The sequence below is a fragment of the Drosophila miranda genome (assembly GCF_003369915.1).
Source record: "Drosophila miranda strain MSH22 chromosome Y unlocalized genomic scaffold, D.miranda_PacBio2.1 Contig_Y1_pilon, whole genome shotgun sequence".
NCBI classification, from domain to species: domain Eukaryota; kingdom Metazoa; phylum Arthropoda; class Insecta; order Diptera; family Drosophilidae; genus Drosophila; species Drosophila miranda.
Window position 1 is genome coordinate 30,329,690 of NW_022881603.1, and position 23,875 is coordinate 30,353,564.

The following is a 23,875-nucleotide window of genomic DNA, read 5'->3' on the forward strand; positions in this document are numbered from 1 at the left end:
AAGTGGTGTCCATGAGCAACTATGTACATTCCTTAGGCATGTAGTAAGTATAATTGCCATAAGAATGATGTCTTATCTGCTTTCGTAGTTCAGGATTCTATACAGTTATAAATGTATCACCGTATATCATGTACCATCATCAGTTAAAATAAATCATTTCATCGAAGTGTTTAAAGAATATTCGAATCGAAAATAAACAAGTGATATTTGTACATGACGTTTACCTGTGCAGCCAGCGCCATCTGTTGGTAATTACATGAAATGCTAGTTGTTTTTAAGATCTCATGTATAGATACACACATTTTCACACCTCTACGATCATTTTTAGAATTAATGCCGGAAAGGCACTGTTAACCACTGTTTTGTTTTTTAAAGCAAAGACATTTCTGTTAAATTTGTATTTTCAAAATAAAGGTATGATAGGCAAACATACCGACAGGCGGTCACTGAAATATATCACGAAGATCATGGCCAGAGAATTAGCACATTGTCGACCGGTGGCTTTTAAGAACTTTCCACGGCAATTTTTTTTTTGTTTTCGGCGGCTTAACTCACGTTTAAAACAAGGGGCTTAAGTGGGCTAAGTTCATTTTTTAATCGGTATATTGAGACGGAATATTTCGGTATATTTCTGAGGGTGACTTGTTGATGTTTTGTTGTTGACAAATAAAAAATGGAGCACGCGATGGACACCGTACCAGAAGACGTTGCACCCAAATTGGAAAATAAATTCAGCTCTGTACTGAAGCCCTCGGCAAACACGGTCGTAAAGTGCTTGAAATGCGACAAGGTGTATATACTTCCGGCCGAAAAAGACGACTGCATGCCGCACCTGTACCTGGAGCATCGGATGGTCATCGCCGATGTGGAGGATATCGCGTTGTTGGAGGATTATTTGCAGTACTGGGAAAAAGAGTTTCATAGTGCGCGCGTAAAGAGCCTTTTGAGTGATTCTTTTATACAATTTGGTGTCTTTCAGGCCATGAGTTCGAGCAATACTGCACGACCATGTTCCTGGGCCAGAACATATGGAACATATGCCAGAAACGAGAAATATTATTTGCTCTGTGATATACTGCCGCAGGACTACGAGCTTCGCCACCGACTGCGGGAGGAACGACTGAAAACCGCCCTGGAGCGACACCATTTCGAGGAGTGTCTTTTCTGCAGAACCGTAATCAAGGGCCTTAGGGCCGACTACCTGGATCACTTGCTTGACAAGCACTTTCTGCTGGTGGGAAAGCCCGAGAAGTTGGTCTATGTGGATGAGCTGCTCGACCAGCTGGAAGCAAATTTGAACCAGTTGATTTGCCTGTACTGCGAGAAGGTTTTCAAGGATAGAACAACGCTGAAGGAACATATGCGCAAGAAGGGGCACAAGCGCATCAATCCCAATCGCCGCGAGTACGACAAGTACTTCCTAATCAACTACAATCGGGTCCCGGCGCCGGCAACTCGAAAGCAGCAGCACCAGAAACGACGACAGCCCACCGGGTCAGTATCCGCAGACATGGAAAACATGGACTTTGACAAGCACTTTGCTCGTCCAGACTCGGAGGGTGAGCATGATTCGGACTGGTTTGACTGGGCCGGGGATGGCGAGCCACATTCGCTCAAGTGTCTCTACTGCCCGCATCTCGGCGACCATTTCGCTGGCCTCAAACAGCACATGATAGATGCCCATAGCTTGGATTTCGATGTCGCCACCAGCGCACTGAACTTCTATCAGCGCGTCAAGGTGGTCAACTATATACGTCGCCAGCTGTGCATGCGTCGCTCTGTTAGCTGTGACATCCAGTTTGATGATATCGACTTGCTAACCGAACACATGGCCCAGGAGTCTCATTGCGGCATCGGTGAGCGATCCAGCTGGGATAAGCCAGAGTTCTTTTTCCCGTACATGGAAAATGATGGCTTGTTGTTGTAGCGCTTGTAGCAGGAAATGCTGAGTTTTGTTGTGGCGCCATCTAGTGCTCAGAGTGGCAGGCGAACGACAGGTCAAGGGAAAACCAAAAAGACGGTAACAGGTCAAAACGTCAGGCTATCTGTGTTGAAAATGCATCCAGGGACCTGTTAGAGGATTTGCCGCCAGAACGTTGGCGTCCCTATCGGCTATTCCCTCGTGAGTCGGTTGCGTATCGGTCCGACGAAAAGGAAAAACCAAGAATTTAGTGAAGAGAAAAACTCTAGGGAATCTAAATATCTAAATCCAAGATTTGACTGCGAGATTCTTGGTTGAAGGCGAGTGGGCTATTCAGTCGTCAGAAGCCGTATAGCGCTGAGTCCGATTGGGGTAAGTGCTGCGGGAAGAGAATAGAAGGGCTAAAGGAGAATAAAGAGTTGTCCCATTTGTAGTCTTGGCGCTTAGTAAATCGAGTTAATCAGTGCGGATTCGATCGTCCAAGGAAGCCAGCCAGCAAACAACAGCAGCCGCAAGCCTAACAAAGTGGCGTTTAAACCTTTGGGATTGTCTGGAAAGCGCTCAGCCATCGGAGAAGCGAGCGTGGAAGCAGAGGGAGAAGACATTTGGCGAGCGCTCGGTCCCCCCAAGCGGCTAGCTTCCCGAGGCGTTGGCGTCGGCACTTTAGTAGTCGAGCGCGACGCGGCAGATAAGGAGGGCCCGTCCCTTGGTCGCGAGCAGATCGGCGGAGAGAAAGTGTCGATCTAGCACCGTCGGAGATTGGCCGTTTGGCCTTTTCTTTGCTTTCGCGTACCTTTCACCTGCAGAAGCAGGGGAAAGAATTTGTGCTGTTCCCTTTCGCCCAGGAGGTGGGAAGGAAACATAGATAACAGTCGGGAGAAAGAGAATAGAAAAAAAGAGGAAGCAACGGATTGACGGAGTAATTGTATTCGCGTTTGTAAATGTGTAATTAATTATGATTTCTGTGCGGAGTTAATTAGGAGAGAATTAGATTTGATTCCGGTAGTGGCTTCTCGAGACTCTCGCCGATCTGCAAATATGATTTCCCCCAACCTTGTGCCCATTTAAGTGTTCTTCCACTACAGCAGCTTTAGGTATTCATCGAGGAAAGCGCTTTCGCCGATGGAGCCATAAACTGGAGAAAAGGTATGAGTGGACTTAAATTCTGTTATTAATAAATTACAACTTGAAACAAGGGAATTAGGGCCGGTCGGTGAGTGAGAGGGAGAAGTGCCCACTCGAATTGGTTTCGTAACATTACGGAGTCAGCAAGCAAGTTAGTTTGTCCATTTCGGACTTGTTTAGTATATCAGTTGTATGACACATAGCCAAGTATTTGTAGGAATTTTATACATATATTTCATTTAGCTATTCTTTTAATGTGGGTGATTATATTATGGTATTTGCGGGTAATGTTATTGGTTTAGCCAGTAAGTGAATAAACTTTATAATGTACTAATCTACCGCTTTGCTTTCGCTGGCAAATTCCCCATGTAGGACGCCCCGGACAAAGGGGCCATTCCGTCATTAAATCGAACGGTTTGGAATGGCCATGGTAGGGTGGGCGACACGACCTCGACAACACCAGAGGCGGAGTTGAGATACCTTTCCAGCACACATCCACAATTCTATTCAGGGATAAACAGTGTCTCCCGGTTAAGCATTTTCGTCGTGACACGCTACTTCATTCGCGGTATAATGCGTATAGGCCACCAGCAGGAGGGGGCAAGAACATCACTCCAATAGCCGACGAGCAGAGGCCGGAAACCCAAAGCGTGTGCTTCCTTTCGCTGAATAACAGCTAGCCTGGCAGGATTTATATACACAGACGTGCGTAGGTGACACGTTACATTTATGAATCATAGATATATTAGTATTATAACTAACGAGGGGGAGTGAGTTGCTGCGGACACCGCAACTCTACGGTTATACCCGATACTTAGTCAGTATGGCTCTCCTCCGGCAGACGCCGCTAATATTAAACGACACGACAAAGAGTGCGTGCGAGAGAGACAGAAAATCAGTCTGACCGTGACGTCGGGCGCTGCGTAGCCACTGCAAATTGATTTGTTCCTATTGGCTATAAAAATTATCTGATCTAAACCAGATTCAGCAATCTGATAGATATGGTCATTATCTATGATTCTGCGTTTTTAGTTTTCTCGGATGTGCAATATTGTGGATGCAACAGATTTTCGTCCTTTGTGTGGGCGGAAGCGGGTGGGGCGAAATTTTGAGATACACGTTTTATAGTAAGATCTAACAGGAGTGCGGATACCAAATTTGGTTACTCTAGATTTCTCTCTAGGTCTCTCAGATTTTTGAATATCCCCAGATTTTCGTCCTTTGCGGGGGCGAAAGGGGGTGTGGCGAAATTTTGAAACAAACTCGTCTCGGTCCGATATATTAGGAGTGTGGATACCAAATTTGGTTGCTCTAGCTTTTGTAGTCTCTGAGATCTAGGCGGTAATGTTTTACTCTAAGCAAAGCCGCCTATGCTACGTGTGTGTTAGAGAGAGATAGGGCGAGAAAAAATGAAATTGTTTTCTTGATTCTGCCTATAATAATTATACGATCTGGTTGAGATTTTACACTCTAGATTCTCTACGATTCTGCGTTTTTGGTTTTACTGTATCGTTAAAAATGTGGATGCCACAAATTTTCGTCCTTTGTGGGGGCGGAAGTGGGCGGGGCGAAGTTTTGAAATATTTTTGTAGCAGTGACATATCACAGAAGTCTGGATCCAAAACATCGTTGCTTTAGCTCTTATAGTCTTTGAGCACTAGGCACTGAAGGGGACGGACAGACGGACGGACGGACGGACGGACGGACGGACAGACGGACAGACAGACAGGGCTCAATCGACTCGGCTATTGATTCTGATCAAGAATATGTATACTTAATGGGGGCGGAAACGATTCCTTCTGGACGTTACACACATCCACTTTTACCACAAATCTAATATACCCCAATACTCATTTTGGGTATCGGGTATAACAACAGCAGCGTCGCCTAGAGATTTAGATAGGAGATACCTTCTTTGAACAATTAAAGTCGGCTCGATAGCAGGCTGTAAGGCGTATAAGGCGAAAACATAAATCTCGCATATTTCCTATTATGTTCCTGCTTTGACTAAACCAAACCGCTTTCCACAGGACGAAATTGAGCTGAACAGCTAAAATTGAACAGAAGCAAAATGTGAACTGAAACCTTTTGGCCGTCGAAAGGGACAGGCGAACTGCTAATTAAATATGCGTACATCCGTATAGCGATTCTTATAACCGAACTGATTTGCGACTTGCAAAATCTTTTTTAGAGCTGCGTGTAATTGCATTCAAATTCATTAACACTTGACAAAATCCGGGAAAATCTTCCGTCAGAGCATAAATTACTCAAGTGCGCTCGAAATAAACAACTAACTCTGGATTATGTAACTGTCATATGTATATGCAGTATTTAAATAATTTTCACTCAATATTCAAATTGGCAATGTAGGCGCCATGGCGCCACCAACCGAGACAAGGCTGACATCCGGCTCCAGGCAGCACCGCAAGTATGGTCACAAATCAGCTAGAAGGGAAGGTTATCCCCCTCCTTACCACTCCACTCCACGCTCCCAGTGCCAGCCACCCCATATAGGGGAGGATGCAAGCAAACCGGCTCCGTCTGCTTTTTTTTGTTGCTGCTTGATCGAAAGTCGCCCAAAGTTCCTCTGATAAGCAATCTGACGCACGGCTCTTGTCTAAGGTTGTTGTGACATCAGTTTTGGATTCCACATCCACTCGAAAGCAGTCCCTGTGCGACCCCCATCTAATGACAGGTGTGATATGGAGTGGCACGGGCTATCTGCTGACTGGACATTTGAAAGTCGTTCGGGAAAACTCTGCCTCTGGTCGAATGGCTAAAATCGTTATCAGCCAGCGGCGCTCGTTGATAAGTCAGTTAAGCTCTGATGAATTTACACAATAAGCGTGTCAAGACGTCCAGTCGACACCTCGTTCATCATTCGTCCATCCATTTATCACTGGGGTACGGTACCCAACGGTACTGGTAGCACTGTAAGATATCAAGTATCCATCAGTTAGTGAACAGGCTTCGCGGTGAAAAGTTGTGCCAGACAGAGCAAACCTGTAATTTTTGAGTTCAGAGCTAACGAATCCCATTATGGTTAACACCGTGAAGAATCGTCGTTTCGAGGATGAAGGTGGGTCTTATCCTTTGAATATGGTGTAATTCTTTTTGTCTTTTCAATGCTCAAAGGGTGTCTTAAATTGCGTATTACGGGAGCCTGTAATTCTCAATAAATTCAATTAGTCTCGCAGCATACCACAATAAGCCTACTCCAAGTCCTTAAGATCCAACACAAAGTCTTGCAAAAGTTTGGTTTTGATTGATGCACAAATCGCTTTTCAGATGCTCTCTGCTCAGTGTAACCTCAAGAATCTCTCAGTTAAACCTCAAAATTTACTCAGCCATCATCACGATTTTGGATGTTCTGACATGCCAGATGCAGCGCCATGATGGGTCTCGATACCGTTGATTCTCTTATCCGTTGAAGATAAGAATATCCAAAGAAGACGAGCCCCTCAACAGAGGGATGAAAAGTGGGTGTGTTCCAGTGTGGGTAAATCCTGGTGCTTGTAAATGCCGTAAAATCTGGACTCAAAAGCAATTGTAACTGCTAGCTTACCACCCACTTATGGCCAGACTAATCTCAGCCGACTCACTTGAGATTAAACCAACAAAGAAATAGTTAAATATACATATATAAAGGCAGATAGATTCAACTGTTGGTAGAGATCTTAAAGGGGTGAGGTCCCCATTTCGGCACCATTCGCAGAATGAATGAATGAATGGAATTTTTCCGCAAGAATCCGCCACGTAATCCAGAAACCAGAAGCGTTCCAAACCGCAAATAGAAAGGCAAATAGTTATATCTCCTAGTCGCCTGTCTGCCAGATAAGGGATGATAAATTTTAGTTAAATTACGGAAATCACAGAAGAAGAAATAAACCCGAAAAAGGAACCACTCATGGCGCAGATAGCGCGGTCAATAGCTGATAGCCAATCGATTGATTGAACTGAATGGAGTGCGCAGTCGATGATCAGATTACCCACCGCACCTCCTAATCGATTACGTTTCATTGGAGATTCCGGTCTGGGAGTACGCCACTTCCAGGTGTTTCTTCTCTTCTGCGCCCTGACGGTGGCCTATGCCCAGCGCGTCAACCTATCCGTGGCCGTGGTGGCCATGCTTGATTCCAGCTCCGCAAATCCACATTTTCCTGTAAGTAAACTTCACTGGCACCAACGTCAGCTCGAAACATAGCTAACTCTTTTGCTTTTTAGGAGTACAACTGGTCGGATAAGATAAAATCCCTGCTGCTGAGCAGTTTCTTCTGGGTCACACAGGTGCCGGCTGGCCAGCTGGCGAGGAAATTCGGTGGCAAAGTGATGATCCTTTCTGGTCTCACCATCTGCTCGGTGCTGAACATCCTAACGCCCCTCTGCGCCAAGTTTGGAGGCTGGCAATTGGTCTGCGCCCTGCGTGTGGTCGAGGGTCTGTGCCAGGGCGTGGTCTTCCCATCCACGCACACTATCCTATCCCAGTGGGCGCTTCCGAAGGAGCGCGCCACGCTCGGCACGTGAGCATATTCGGGCAATCAGTTTGGCACGATCATCATGCTGGCCACCAGTGGAATGTTGGCCGCCTCATCGGCTGGGTGGCCAAGCATATTCTACATCTCAGGCGGAGTCGGATGCGTTTGGTCGATCGTGTACTTCCTTTGGGGCTCCAGCTCGCCGTCGGAGTGCAAGAGCATCTCGTCGGAGGAGCGCAAGCTGATTGAAATGGCGCAGGCCGGTGAAGTGGCCACTGTACAGGATCAGGCAAAGGAGCAGCCGCAGCCCCGTACACCCTGGCTGAGCATATTCACATCGCCTTCATTCTTAGTGCTGATCGTGGCACACTCCACTCACAACTGGGGCTTCTGGACCCTGCTGACTGAGATTCCCAGCTAAATGAAGAACATCCTGGGAAAGGACATCAAGTCGAACGCCCTGCTCTTGTCCCTTCCCTACTTCTGCATGTTCTGCATGTCGTTCGTCTTCTCCGCTATATCCGCCCAGTTGAACAACCGCAACTGCATCTCCACAGCCACCAGTCGCAAGCTGTTCAACACGATTGGCACCTGGATCCCCATGGTCACGCTTATCGCACTGGGCTATACGGGTGCGGACCAGGGCACCTTGGCTGTTGTCCTGCTCTGCTTCACCGTAGGCACGAACGGCGCCACTTACCTGGGCTTCAACATGAACCACATAGATCTGTCGCCGAACTTTGCCGGCATCCTGATGGGCATCACCAACTGCGTGGGCAATATCATGAGCATAATCGCCCCGCTAGTGGTTGGTGTCATTGTCACTGATGAGGTAAGATACTCGGCTAAACCTGTCACCTCCCTCCACTTACTGATTCGGTTTTTCTGTTGTGTTGTTCTTTACAGAAAGATCCCGATCTGTGGCGCATAGTATTCTTCATTGCCGCTGGCTTCTACCTGGTGGGCAACGGGCTGTTCGTGATCTTCGGTAAGAACTAATTCGCGCTCCGTGTATATTTTTGTATATTTGTAAACTATTCGTTACTGTACTCTGTATTCGCGTTCCCCTCGTCTTAGGTTTAGTTATAGTGACTAATTATGTAAGGGCACTCACAAAGTGAGGCGAAAATAATAATTATATTGTACTATATGTGTGCTGTATCTGACTACAGCTACAGCATGTGAAAAGAAAACCACAAGAGTGTTTGATTCTCAAAAGCGGTAGGGGGAACGAGACCGCCACAACCTCATCCAATGGGCCTTGACATACATGCATTATTGATCAGAATACGTTCATATCTATTGCTCTGAGATGCCAGGTTAAAATACTTATTAGGTCTCCATAGACATGTTAGTGCTTGACTCCTTTGTATTTCAGGACTAGGAGTGCGTCATTGGCTGGTGGTTCTGATCTTCTGGGGACTGTCAGTCACCTACGCCCTTCGTGTCAATCTATCTGTGGCAGTCGTGGCCATGACAGATTCGGACTCCGTGAATCCCGACTTTCCGGTAAGTAAACCTCACTCCATGCAAACCATAGGCGGCTAGCCCATCTTCTTAATAGGAATACGACTGGACGAAGAAGACGAGAGCTCTGTTGCTGAGCAGTTTCTTCTGGGGTTATGTGGTCACCCAGGTGCCGGCTGGCCAAGAAATTAGATGGAAAAATAATGTTCCTTTCTGGCCTCACCGTCTGTTCGCTGCTGACTATCCTCACGCCCCTCTGCGCCAAAATTGGAGACTGGCAAGCGGCTTGCGCTCTTCGTGTGGTCTGTGCCAGGGCGTGGTCTTCCCATCCGTCCACACGATCCTGTCCAAATGGATGCTGCCCAAGGAGCGCGCCACGATCGGCACGTGCGCCTATACAGGCAATGCATTTGGCACGATCATTATGCTGGCAATCAGTGGACAGCTGGCTGCCTCATCGGGTGGGTGGCCAAGTATCTTCTACGTCTCGGGTGGATTCGGCTTAATATGGGCGATCGTGTATTTCATTTTTGGCGCCAGCTCTCCGTCGCAGTACAAAAGAATAACGCAGGAGGAGGGGTCGATGATTGAACTCGCGCTGTCCGGGCAAGTAAGCCATACGGAACTGAAGACCTCTGGCTCCGCATCTTCCGCTCGCCCCCGTTTCTGGTCCTAATTGTTTCGCACAGCGTCTTCAACTGGGGCTTCTGGACACTCCTGACACAGATTCCAAGCTACATGAAGAGCGTCCTTGGCAAGGACATCAAGTCAAACGCCCTGCTCTCGTCCCTTCCTTACGTCAGCATGTTCTTCATGTCTTTCGTCTTCTCAACGATGTCGGCCCAATTGAACAACCACAACTGCATCTCCACGGGGACCAGTCGCAAGCTGTTCAACACGATTGGTCTGTGGATCCCCATGATCACCATCATCGGTCTGGGGTATGTGAGGGCCGACCAGTCCACCCTGGCCGTGGTCCTGCTATGCTTCACCGATGGAATGAGCGGCGCCACTTACCTGGGCTTCAACATGAACCACCTGGATCTGTCGCCGAACATTGCCGGCATCCTGATGGGCATCACCAACTGCGTGGCCAATATCATGAGCATAATCGCTCCGCTGGTGGTCGGTGTCATTGTCACCGATGAGGTTAGATACTTAGCTACACCTGTCAGCTCCCTCCTGTTACTGATTCGGTTTTATGTTGTGCTGTTCCTTACAGAAAGATCCCGATCTTTGGCGCATAGTATTCTTCATTGCCGCTGGCTTCTATCTTTGGGCAACGGGCTGTTCGTGATCTTCGGCAAGGCCGAAGTGCAGCCCCGGAACGATGCTCCTGCTCCGGTGGAGCCACACAAATAAAGAGGAAAATTTACTGTCGTTTCTGTGTGACTTGTCTGGCATTCTTGGAAAGGGGGACTTGGCAACTGAATTAAAGAAATGGATTAGAATTTTGAAGACCCCGAGGAACAATTGAGTGGATGGGAATACTTATAAATATATAAGTATGGCGTCACAGCCATATGGAAAAGGATGTTCTTGAGAAGAGCCATAGCGGCCATAGAAGTGGTGTCCATGAGCAACTACATTCCTTAGGCATGTAGTAAGTATAATTGCCATAAGAATGATATCTTATCTGCTTTCGTAGCTCAGGATTCTATACAGTTATAAATGTATCACCGTATATCATGTACCATCATCAGTTAAAATAAATCATTTCATCGAAGTGTTTAAAGAATATGCGAATCGAAAATAAACAAGTGATATTTGTACATGACGTTTACCTGTGCAGCCAGCGCCATCTGGTGGTAATTACATGAAATGCTAGTTGTTTTTAAGATCTCATGTATAGTTACACACATTTTCACACCTCTACGATCATTTTTGGAATTAATGCCGGAAAGGCACTGTTAACCACTGTTTTGTTTTTTAAAGCAAAGACATTTCTGTTAAATTTGTATTTTCAAAATAAAGGTACGATAGGCAAAAATACCGACAGGCGGTCACTGAAATATATCACGAAGATCATGGCCAGAGAATTAGCACATTGTCGACCGGTGGCTTTGTGGAGGATATCGCGTTGTTGGAGGATTATTTGCAGTACTGGGAAAAAGAGTTTCATAGTGCGCGCGTAAAGAGCCTTTTGAGTGATTCTTTTATACAATTTGGTGTCTTTCAGGCCAATACTTTCGAGCAATACTGCACGACCATGTTCCTGGGCCAGTTGCCCGATGGAACATATGCCAGAAACGAGAAATATTATTTGCTCTGTGATATACTGCCGCAGGACTACGAGCTTCGCCACCGACTGCGGGAGGAACGACTGAAAACCGCCCTGGAGCGACACCATTTCGAGGAGTGTCTTTTCTGCAGAACCGTAATCAAGGGCCTTAGGGCCGACTACCTGGATCACTTGTTTGACAAGCACTTTCTGCTGGTGGGAAAGCCCGAGAAGTTGGTCTATGTGGATGAGCTGCTCGACCAGCTGGAAGCAAATTTGAACCAGTTGATTTGCCTGTACTGCGAGAAGGTTTTCAAGGATAGAACAACGCTGAAGGAACATATGCGCAAGAAAGGGCACAAGCGCATCAATCCCAATCGCCGCGAGTACGACAAGTACTTCCTAATCAACTACAATCGGGTCCCGGCGCCGGCACCTCGAAAGCAGCAGCACCAGAAACGACGACAGCCCACCGGGTCAGTATCCGCAGACATGGAAAACATGGACTTTGACAAGCACTTTGCTCGTCCAGACTCGGAGGGCGAGCATGATTCGGACTGGTCTGACTGGGCCGGGGATGGCGAGCCACATTCGCTCAAGTGTCTCTACTGCCCGCATCTCGGCGACCATTTCGCTGGCCTCAAACAGCACATGATAGATGCCCATAGCTTGGATTTCGATGTCGCCACCAGCGCACTGAACTTCTATCAGCGCGTCAAGGTGGTCAAGTATATACTGTGCATGCGTCGCTCTGTTAGCTGTGACATCCAGTTTGATGATATCGACTTGCTAACCGAACACATGGCCCAGGAGTCTCATTGCGGCATCGGTGAGCGATCCAGCTGGGATAAGCCAGAGTTCTTTTTCCCGTACATGGAAAATGATGGCTTGTTGTTGTAGCGCTTGTAGCAGGAAATGCTGAGTTTTTTTGTGGCGCCATCTAGTGCTCAGAGTGGCAGGCGAACGACAGGTCAAGGGAAAACCAAAAAGACGGTAACAGGTCAAAACGTCAGGCTATCTGTGTTGAAAATGCATCCAGGGACCTGTTAGAGGATTTGCCGCCAGAACGTTGGCGTCCCTATCGGCTATTCCCTCGTGAGTCGGTTGCGTATCGGTCCGACGAAAAGGAAAAACCAAGAATTTAGTGAAGAGAAAAACTCTAGGGAATCTAAATATCTAAATCCAAGATTCGACTGCGAGATTCTTGGTTGAAGGCGAGTGGGCTATTCAGTCGTCAGAAGCCGTATAGCGCTGAGTCCGATTGGTGTAAGTGCTGCGGGAAGAGAATAGAAGGGCTAAAGGAGAACAAAGAGTTGTCCCATTTGTAGTCTTGGCGCCTAGTAAATCGAGTTAATCAGTGCGGATTCGATCGTCCAAGGAAGCCAGCCAGCAAACAACAGCAGCCGCAAGCCTAACAAAGTGGCGTTTAAACCTTTGGGATTGTCTGGAAAGCGCTCAGCCATCGGAGAAGCGAGCGGGGAAGCAGAGGGAGAAGACATTTGGGAAGCGCTCGGTCCCCCAAGCGGCTAGCTTCCCGAGGCGTTGGCGTCGGCACTTTAGTAGTCGAGCGCGACGCGGCAGATAAGGAGGGCCCGTCCCTTGGTCGCGAGCAGATCGGCGGAGAGAAAGTGTCGATCTAGCACCGTCGGAGATTGGCCGTTTGGCCTTTTCTTTGCTTTCGCGTACCTTTCACCTGCAGAAGCAGGGGAAAGAATTTGTGCTGTTCCCTTTCGCCCAGGAGGTGGGAAGGAAACATAGATAACAGTCGGGAGAAAGAGAATAGAAAAAAAGAGGAAGCAACGGATTGACGGAGTAATTGTATTCGCGTTTGTAAATGTGTAATTAATTATGATTTCTGTGCGGAGTTAATTAGGAGAGAATTAGATTTGATTCCGGTAGTGGCTTCTCGAGACTCTCGCCGATCTGCAAATATGATTTCCCCCAACCTTGTGCCCATTTAAGTGTTCTTCCACTACAGCAGCTTTAGGTATTCATCGAGGAAAGCGCTTTCGCCGATGGAGCCGTAAACTGGAGAAAAGGTATGAGTGGACTTAAATTCTGTTATTAATAAATTACAACTTGAAACAAGGGAATTAGTGCCGGTCGGTGAGTGAGAGGGAGAAGTGCCCACTCGAGTTGGTTTCGTAACATTACGGAGTCAGCAAGCAAGTTAGTTTGTCCATTTCGGACTTGTTTAGTATATCATTTGTATGACACATAGCCAAGTATTTGTAGGAATTTTATACATATATTTCATTTAGCTATTCTTTTAATGTGGGTGATTATATTATGGTATTTGCGGGTAATGTTATTGTTTTAGCCAGTAAGTGAATAAACTTTATAATGTACTAATCTACCGCTTTGCTTTCGCTGGCAAATTCCCCATGTAGGACGCCCCGGACAAAGGGGCCATTCCGTCATTAAATCGAACGGTTTGGAATGGCCATGGTAGGGTGGGCGACACGACCTCGACAACACCAGAGGCGGAGTTGAGATACCTTTCCAGCACACATCCACAATTCTATTCAGGGATAAACAGTGTCTCCCGGTTAAGCATTTTCGTCGTGACACGCTACTTCATTCGCGGTATAATGCGTATAGGCCACCAGCAGGAGGGGGGGCAAGAACATCACTCCAATAGCCAACGAGCAGAGGCCGGAAACCCTAAGCTTGTGCTTCCTTTCGCTGAATAACAGCTAGCCTGGCAGGATTTATATACACAGACGTGCGTAGGTGACACGTTACATTTATGAATCATAGATATATTAGTATTATAACTAACGAGGGGGAGTGAGTTGCTGCGGACACCGCAACTCTACGGTTATACCCGATACTTAGTCAGTATGGCTCTCCTCCGGCAGACGCCGCTAATATTAAACGACACGAAAGAGTGCGTGCGAGAGAGACAGAAAATCAGTCTGAGCGTGACGTCGGGCGCTGCGTAGCCACTGCAAATTGATTTGTTCCTATTGGCTATAAAAATTATCTGATCTAAACCAGATTCAGCAATCTGATAGATATGGTCATTATCTATGATTCTGCGTTTTTAGTTTTCTTGAATGTGCAATATTGTGGATGCATTAGATTTTCGTCCTTGTGTCCTTTGTGTGGGCGGAAGCGGCAAGATACACGTTTTATAGTAAGATCTAACAGGAGTGCGGATACCAAATTTGGTTACTCTAGCCTTAATAGTCTCTCAGATTTTTGAATATCCCCAGATTTTCGTCCTTTGCGGGGGCGGAAGGGGGTGTGGCGAAATTTTGAAACAAACTCGTCTCGGTCCGATATATTAGGAGTGTGGATACCAAATTTGGTTGCTCTAGCTTTTGTAGTCTCTGAGATCTAGGCGGTAATGTTTTACTCTAAGCAAAGCCGCCTATGCTACGTGTGTGTTAGAGAGAGACAGGGCGAGAAAAAATGAAATTGTTTTCTTGATTCTGCCTATAATAATTATACGATCTGGTTGAGATTTTACACTCTAGATTCTCTACGATTCTGCGTTTTTGGTTTTACTGTATCGTTAAAAATGTGGATGCCACAGATTTTCGTTCTTTGTGGGGGCGGAAGTGGGCGGGGCGAAGTTTTCAGATATTTTTGTAGCAGTGACATATCACAGAAGTCTGGATCCAAAACATCGTTGCTCTAGCTCTTATAGTCTTTGAGCACTAGGCGCTGAAGGGGACGGACAGACGGACGGACGGACGGACAGACGGACAGACAGACAGGGCTCAATCGACTCGGCTATTGATGCTGATCAAGAATATGTATACTTAATGGGGGCGGAAACGATTCCTTCTGGACGTTACACACATCCACTTTTACCACAAATCTAATATACCCCAATACTCATTTTGAGTATCGGGTATAAAAATTGGCGCCCAACGTGGTGCCACACCAGGTGTGACACCATCAACACTGTGACATCCTTTTTTTTGTTTTAAAAACTTCCCGATTCAGCATAGACGGCATTGACCAAAATTGTTTCTCTGGAAGTGGTCATTGCTCAAGAATATCTTCTTTTCTCAATACCAAGTAGAGGGCTCGTCAGACGATTCGGAAATTGGAAGCAGAAGTTTTGACTTTTCATCCGGCCACGTCTGAGGAGCGTTTCGAAAAGTGCATCGATCTTAATAATACCCTACTTTTTCTGAGGCAGGAGTCTTAAACATGGTCTTTCGGGCGCATAGGTTTGCAGAGGGAATCTCGTTTACTTACGGAACCCTGCCCACGGCTGAAGGACTGTGCGGAAGGCTTAGCCATTGCTGCTGATGAGCTTTAGCGCGTTGGACATACTCGGATTAATCTTGATTATAGAATTCCGTTGGCCACGAGTGAAATCAGAAGCAGCATGCTCATTTCAAGTGTAGAGTGCCGAGCCGAGATGTTTGGACGACAGCGGCGCGAATCAAAGCAGCAGCTGGCCACGGCTCGCGCATGCAGTTGTTGTTGGTTTTGATTAGACAGCGACAAGTGCAAGGCGTCTGCGCGCGTACACATTCTTTTCATTTTCTTTTGTGCTTAGGAATTGGGGTCTCAATTAGCATAGGGTCCGTTTCGCATGGGGATAAGCTATGCGTAAGGCAAAAATTTTTATGACTTTATTTTATCGTATCATTTTCTTTGCGTTCTATTCTTGTGGTTTACATTCCATGTGTGTTATTTGGTAGGGCTGTTGATTTGCTAGCTCTCTCGCTGTACAAGGGAAGCGAGACTTGAGAACAGCTGTGGCGTTTGCTGGGCCATTGACCCTAAGTTGGCAACGTAGGAAGCTATGAATTATAACACGAGGAATCAGTTCTCTTTGCAATTTGAGTTCACGTACAATTACTTATTATTTTTGAATTTTAAGGTCATCTTAGGTTTGCTAGCATAAGTTATCTGACTTTTAACTAGAATACTTAATTTAGTTTTACTATTAACACATTTTTAACTTTGGTTTTGTCTGCGTTTGATAAGTAAGTGTTTAGGTTTTGTCGTGTAGTTTTTGTGGGATATATTTTTGTCAGGACAGTTAGGAATTAAGTTTGATTTATTTTTTTTACTATGGAGAACCCCGATAACGAGCCTGAACCGGCTCCGGCGCCAAAATGCCAGTTGTGTGGGAAAACTTTGGCTTCGGCTCCTACATTGAAAACAAATAACATCCGTCTGTAAGTTACATTGAAAGCCTTTAATAATGAAAGAGGTAAACTCTAACAAGTTCGTGGTGGTTGATCGCCGCCTTATAAATCCATGCTGAGTTGGAGATATAAGTGACTTGCAGAGATGTTGCAAGTGCGGAGTTAAAACCTTCTCAAACATTTTAGGAATAATATATAATATATCTATAATTTTTTGCATCAGACTTGCTAACTTTTTTATGAAGAAGCAAGAAGAATCAATGGACAGGTTGAATAGTTTAAGCAAAGGTCCACACAGAGCCTCGGCGCAGTACCTGAGTACACAACCTGGAACCCCGTCTGGACCCGGTGAAAACACCGGTTTAACTAGTCGAAGTTCATGAAGTAGGGAACATTCATTTAACAAGAGACTGAAAATGCCGTTCGACCTCGGTAAACCGTATGGGTACGGATGACCAGAGTAGCTTTCCTCAGAATACGTGGTTTGGAAGAATTGGGCAAAAAGATCGGCAATTGCCTGATCATTATTTGCCTACGTATTACAAAATGATAGCGAGGATGGGTGTGCGGACGTTCTACGCTTACTGTTTACGAAGCTGTAAAACTGTTTAGGGTCCTGAGAAAAACGTATCCTGCATCGAGATAGGTAGTTCTTATAGTATTGAGCATTAAGAACTGAAAAGTTTGACCGAGCTAATACATAGCGAGAGTGAGAAGTAGGAGAACCCACTTCTTGAAATTTTTTATAATGTCTTGATTTTAAGTTTTTTAGACTGGATAACTCTTGGTAAACCAAGGGGGTTTTCCAGATCTAGTCGGACAAGAAAGCGGGACACAAGAATCGAAAAATGTGCCAAGAGCATTGTAAAAAATGTTTGTGCCTTTTATGATATCAGTGCACAAGTACAAAGCGGACCAATCAAAATCCCTAATGAGGTTATTAAGCTTCGCAAACTCGGCTTTACGAAAGCAGCGGACACGTTCGGGCAGCCTACTCGACCGATCCAATACAGTTGGTCCTATATCTAGCGACACCTCGAAAGTAGGGTGGTAGGCGTCTTTAGGTATAGTGAGCGGAAGGGCTCGGGTTAACAACACTATGGTCGGATCCGATACAAAGCACAGATCAAGCATTCGACCCAAGGAATTTTTCACATGGTTGACTTGAGACAGGGATAGGTCAAGCAAGCCGTCAACAAAGTCATGTCGTGACATGGGCACTAGGATACTAGACTCGATTACCGAAGACCAAACAGTTCCTGGCAAGTTGAAGTCACCAAGAACTATCATACGATCTTTATCAGAGAGCGAGGAAGAAACAGCGGTTAAAGCGGACAAGTGCTGCTCATAAATTGAAATATCCGAAGAAGGTGGGATATACGAGCAAGTAATGAATATAGCGAAAGCGGGAAGAATCAGTTTTACACACAGGAATTCCAGTTCCTGTTGAACTTGGACTGTGAAGTGTTCCGACGTGAAGTAAGAGTCCACTGCAATTAGAACCCCCCCTGCACGTCGAGACGACCGGTCCTTTCTAAAAGTTGTGTACCGACCTGCCAAAACCTCGGAACTAAGAATGTCCGGCTTTAACCAGGTTTCAGTAAACACAATAACGTGGGAAGCAAATGCAACACTATCCCGGAAAAGAATGCTGAGCTTACTACGCAAGCCTCTTACATTCTGATAGGTTACTAAAAGAGAAGTTAGTTTTTTGGAAAGGTGGAAGCAAGACGGGAAGTTGAGGAAGAGGAAGTTGAGGTTGAGGGTGGCACACTGGAAAGATTTGGAAGGGATATGGGGGGCCTATTCTTCTTCTTAGCCTTAAACTCCTTCACCACCAAATGCTCCGGCCAAAATTTGGCGGAGCAAATGGTGTCAAATTGAGTTGGGGAGATGCTTATCTTAAACGAGGCTATCTCCCTGGCATAAGAGAAGTTAAATTTCTCCACCTTTAAACCCACGGCTTTTATTTTGCTTTGAATAAAAGCAATTACATCATTAGATGTGAGGTCAGGGGCCAGCCGGGAAACAAAAACTTGTCGTTTTGGTGGGACTCCCACCAGTGGTTTAGTCACCACAGGCCTAGTACCTGTGGTGGCAATATCCGGAGGTCCGGAACGTCTATTTACTGGTGGGATCGGGACAGACGGGACAACTAGCGAACTTGCGGACACCACGAACACGGACGCTGCAGACGTACTTGGCTGCACATTCTCCGAGGCGATGAATTCGGCGACCGAATCTGCATCGCCAGCAGCTGTCGTTGCCCTTGGAGTGGCAAACGAGATCAACTGCTGCACACTTGGAGTGGTCGGAGTCAGTTTTTCGGCGGCGCACGGCTGAGTGACGGTTGGCAATTGCAGATCCCGCGGAGTGGCCTTTTTGCGCCTCGGAGACTCATTCAGCAGTTTTAAACCGCTAAACTGAGCCTCCATCGCTAGGAGCCGATCGTATTGGTTTTTAAAACCAACGGTCAGCTCCTTAAAGCCACTCCGCGTCTGCCTCATGAAATCCACCATGTCTTTCTCCACCGCACAGCATGCCTCGCAACTGTAATGCAAGCCATTACGTTTGGCTATAGCTTCACTCACGAGGCCAGAAAATCCAGCGCATTTTGCGTGCACTACGCTGTCGCACAGCCAGCAGGGGACATTCGGCTGATCGTGGGTGATCTGCTTCTTACAGCTTTTTTTGGCACAGACCACAGCGTATTCCATTTTATTATTTATTTATTTACTATTATTTGCAAAACAAATTGGTATCAGACCAATGTGCCGCTCAAAGCGGAATTGGTAAAAAAAGAGAGCAGAGTGGAGAGCGGTTATAGCGAGAGCTACTAAGCAGAGAGCGCTATTGCTCAGAAAGTTTAAAGAGCGAGAGAGAAAGAACAGTTATTGAAGTTGAGGTGATAGCGAGAGAGTGATAAAACAACAAAAGCTACCAGACCAGAGCGGACTGCAATGCAATGTAATGCGTACTCACTCACTGCAACAACACAAACACAAGCACAAGCACAAGCCGACGCCGAAAAATAAAAAGTTAAATAATGTTTTAACACAAATCAAAAGGCATGCACTCGCGTAAATGAATAGGTTTCCAGATTGTTGTCTGGTTAGAAAGTATAATTAGAATTTAGTTAGGAAAACACCGGCTGTTTATTCAAAACAAAAGGAAAAAATGCGGAGCGCAAAACAAAAACACGTCTGATCACTACGAAAGATAATCGGAAGATTCCAAGAGACTGGCAATAGCATTCCTCAAGGGAATAGACGTGGGGAAGCGGATAATCCGGTCCAACAAAATAGGGAGGAAACATTCCGACAGGGACTGAATAGTCAGTATTCAGCACAGTTTCCGAGCTACGACCGTCCAAGCAGTGCTGTCTCAGATCTGAGTCAGCGACCGGACAAAGTCGCCCATATCCTCAATAGTTGGAAATTACGTTTTAATGGGACCCAAGAAGGATTGAGCATTGATAATTTTCTCTATAGGGTAGAGGCTTCGACGCATCAGACTCTCGAGGGAAATTTTCCAGCTCTGTGCAGTAACGCCAGTCTGCTTTTTGACGGAAAGGCCAGAGATTTTTATTGGCGTTACCACAAGACTTCCGGATCGATGAGATGGGACCGGTTATGCCAAGCCCTAAGAAAGCAGTTTAGGGATTCTCGAACCGATGTGGATATCAGAGAGGCGATAAGGGACAGGAAGCAAAAAGAAAAAGAAAATTTCGATTCCTTCCACGACGCCCTGATACAGCTGATGGATGATTTGGAAACTCCCATGTCAGAGAAAGCGATTGTGGAAACTTTACGGCGCAATTTGCGACCTGAAATTAGACATGAGCTCCTGAATGTCCAAATCGACTCCGTAGAACGTTTGAGAGAAGTCTGTCGTAGAAGGGAGGGTTTTCTCGACGACGTTAGGCGGAGTCATGGGTACCAGAAATTGATTCCTTTCCGGAAACAGGTTGCGGAATTGGTAGAGGAAGCCCAATTAGAGGAGGCCTCCGAATTCTCGGATGTAGAAGAAGAGGACGAGGTGGCAGCCATGGCACTTATTTGCTGGAACTGTCGAAAGGAGGGGCATCGCTACCACGATTGCGATAGCACCTAATAAATATAAGCCGTCGTGTAGCAAATGCCAAAAAAACGGCAAAGTGAACACCCAGCCTCGCCAGCCGGTCAGTGTTCAGCGCAAGCAGTCGAGTGCAGAGGCGAAATCCCAGTAGGGATACTTAAAACTACCGCCCAGCTTCCGTCTGAGAAATCAGAATCCGACATACACCAAGCTTTAGTCTGGCCACAACTAGTCCATGCCAGATCCCATTCGCTTTTCACCAACGACCAAACCAGTAATAAGTCCCTCACAAGGAGTGCAAGAAGGATGAGAGCGTTCCGGCAGGCGGCGAAAGCGATAAATTGCATTCGTTACAAGCAGAAGGACAAGCGTCCATATGCGGAAGTTCGCCTGTTGGATCAAACGGTCTATTGGACACCGGAGCAGCTATGAGTGTTATAGGCGGAAAGTTAGCAGAACGCGTAATCCAAAGCCGAATTCCTTTTAAGAGAGAAGTTGTAAATGCTTCCACTGCGGATGGACGGAGGCAAGAGGTAGTGGGACGACTGCGGACACCAGTGCAGTATTATTCCATCGCTCAGCCAGGACTTGTATTTAGGGATCGATTTTTGGTCAAGTTTCGATTTATTACCACCCAGCAAGTCGCTGGCAGAGATAGTTCATGAAGCGCAGAACCTCAGCCGAGGGGAAATGGACCAGTTGCAAGCGACCATCAATTTATTTCCTTCGTTTTCCGTTTCCGGTCTAGGAAAGACGGCTCTGGTTTCGCATTCAATTGATGTAGGTGATGCAAAAGCCGTGAAGCGCTCAGCCAGGACTTGTATTTAGGGATCGATTTTTGGTCAAGTTTCGATTTATTACCACCCAGCATGTCGCTGGCAGAGATAGTTCATGAAGCGCAGAACCTCAGCCGAGGGGAAATGGACCAGTTGCAAGCGACCATCAATTTATTTCCTTCGTTTTCCGTTTCCGGTCTAGGAAAGACGGCTCTGCTTTCGCATTCAATTGATGTAGGTGATGCAAAAGCCGTGAAGCAGAGACACTTCCCTGTATCTCCTGCGGTAGAAAAATTGTTATATGCGGAGATAGATCGGATGCTCAGCTTAGGGGTGATAGAGGAATCCGATAGTGCGTGGTCATCACCGGTAGTATTGGTGCAGAAGCCAGGAAAGGTGAGGCTATGTTTAGATAGTAGGAAAGTTAACGCGGTGACCAAAAAAGACGCGTATCCGTTACCACAAATTGATGGGATTCTAGGACGTCTTCCTAAGGCGTTGTTTATTTCGAGCCTGGATCTTAAGGATGCCTATTGGCAAGTTCCCTTAGAGCCGAGCTCACGCGATAAAACAGCGTTCACGGTTCCGGGGAAACCTCTCTACCAGTATAAGGTAATGAATGCCTTTTGGTCTCACTAATGCTTCGCAGACCATGACAAGGCTGATGGACAAGGTAATTCCGGCCAGTTTAAGAAATGAAGTTTTTGTGTACCTGGACGACCTTTTGATTGTGTCGGACAGTTTTGAGTCACATCGGAGGGTGTTGAGTGAAGTGGCAAGTTACATAAAAGCGGCAGGGTTAACGCTGAATGTGGAGAAAAGCAAGTTTTGCATGAAGTCAATGCGGTATTTGGGGCATATAGTAGGCGAAGGGGTGATTCGTACAGATCCGGATAAGATTTCGGCCATGTCCGATTTTCCTTTGCCAAAATCCCTAAAGTCTCTGCGTCGCTTCCTAGGTAGGGTAGGCTGGTACAGGAAGTTTATAAGCAACTTCGCATCGGTAGCCGCGCCTCTCACGGACTTGCTCAAACCCAGACAGAAATTTTCAATGACTCCAGAGGGTCAGGAGGCTTTTGAAAAGTTGAAGGAGATGCTTTGCTCAGCGCCAGTTTTGCGTAGTCCTGATTTTAGCAAACCATTCTATGTTCACTGCGACGCTAGCAAGACAGGCGTTGGGGGAGTGCTGGTGCAGAAGACGCCGGAGGGGGACGAATATCCGATTGCGTTTGTATCGAAAAAACTCAACAAAGCCCAAAAGAATTATTCGGTCACCGAACAAGAATGTCTGGCCGCAATAGTTTGCATAAATAGGTTCAGAGCTTACATCGAGGGGCATGAATTTACTGTAATCACTGATCACGCCTCTTTGAAGTGGCTCATGTCACAAACTGACTTACACTCACGTCTAGCCCGTGGGCATTAAAGCTGCAGAGTTTCTCGTTTAAAATCGAGCATCGTAGCGGCAAGCTTAATGTGGTTCCGGATGCTCTTTCTCGCGTAAATGAGGAGGAAGTGGCGACTCTAGACGCGAGCAATGGGTTGTTGGTGGATTTGGAATCGCCAGAATTCAAGGCAGAAGATTACGTGGAGATCGTAGAAAGGGTTAGGGCCAATATTGATAAGTTGCCAGATCTCAAAATTGTAGATAACTTGTTGTATCGTAGGTCAGATCACGCAACAGGAGAGGTGCTACATGATGTGTTCATTTGGAAACTCTGGATTCCTCAAGGGTTAGTGGTTGTCGTTTTGCGTAACGCGCACGACAATCCACTGGCTTCCCATGGAGGCATTCACAAAACCCTAGAAAGGATACGGCGGTATTATTACTGGCCTGGTTTGGTTGCCGATGTGAAGAAGCATATCCAGGCTTGTGATGTCTGCAAGACTACCAAGGCCCCCAATACAATCCAGAGGCCGAAGATTGGAATTGCGCCCGAGTCACAACGTTTCTTCCAGAAATTATATGTAGATTTCCTGGGGCCATATCCCCGTTAAAAAAGTGAACATATAGGCATCTTTATCGTCCTCGATCACTATTCTAAATGTGTGTTTCTTAAGGCAGTGAAGAAGTTGACCGCGGACGTGGTAGTCAAATACATGCAGCAAGATCTTTTTCATGCTTTCGGGGTTCCGGAGACAATAGTATCCGACAATGGCACACAATTTAAGTCTGAGGCATTCCAAAAGCTACTCCGGGAATATAAAGTTTCGCACACTCTCACGGCCCTGTACGCACCCCAAGCTAATGCTTCCGAACGTGTAAATCGCTCGGTGATTGCAGCAATCCGATCTTATGTGCGCGAGGATCAGAAGGACTGGGACGAGCACCTCAGCAGCATTTGCTGCGCATTGCGTTCGGCGGTGCATGCAAGTCTGAATGCAACTCCTTATTATATGGTGTTCGGACAGCATTTCATCACGTCCGGGGCAACATACAAGCTTCTGAGAGCATTGCGGGTGATGGACGACAGGTCAGCAGTTTTCTCGCGGGAGGATTCATTAGACTTGGTTCGAAGCAAGGCTCTAGAAGTCATGAAAAAACAGAACGATAAGAATGAACGGCAGTATAACTTACGGTCGAGAGACTTATCCTACAATGTCGGCCAGGAGGTGTTCCGAAGAAATTTCAGGCAGAGCAATTTTCAGTCAGGGTACAGCGCGAAGTTGGGTCCGGCCTTTCTGAAGGCCAG

At 46.5% G+C, this 23,875-nt stretch overlaps 1 protein-coding gene and 2 pseudogenes across 1 annotated transcript; all 3 read left to right on the forward strand.

Annotated features, from left to right (window-relative positions):
* Nucleotides 1-362: 362 nt before the first annotated feature.
* LOC117189429 lies at nucleotides 363-2,022 on the forward strand (annotated as a pseudogene).
* A 3,558-nt stretch (nucleotides 2,023-5,580) lies between these two features.
* LOC117189426 lies at nucleotides 5,581-10,446 on the forward strand (annotated as a pseudogene).
* A 315-nt stretch (nucleotides 10,447-10,761) lies between these two features.
* LOC117191590 (zinc finger protein 277-like) lies at nucleotides 10,762-12,129 on the forward strand. Its single transcript, XM_033396413.1, has 2 exons — nucleotides 10,762-10,796; nucleotides 10,963-12,129. Exons 1-2 carry the CDS (start codon nucleotides 10,762-10,764, stop codon nucleotides 12,107-12,109), a joined length of 1,182 nt encoding a protein of 393 aa, XP_033252304.1. The 3' UTR covers nucleotides 12,110-12,129.
* Nucleotides 12,130-23,875: the final 11,746 nt, after the last annotated feature.

What these genes read in the sequence shown, in the direction of transcription:
- LOC117191590 (XM_033396413.1), top strand. Translation starts at nt 10,762, where the DNA reads ATGACGTTTACCTGTGCAGCCAGCGCCATCTGGTG. An exon ending in GCAGCCAGCGCCATCTGGTG is followed by an intron (nt 10,797 to 10,962) that starts GTAATTACATGA and finishes TTCAAAATAAAG; the next exon opens with GTACGATAGGCAAAAATACC.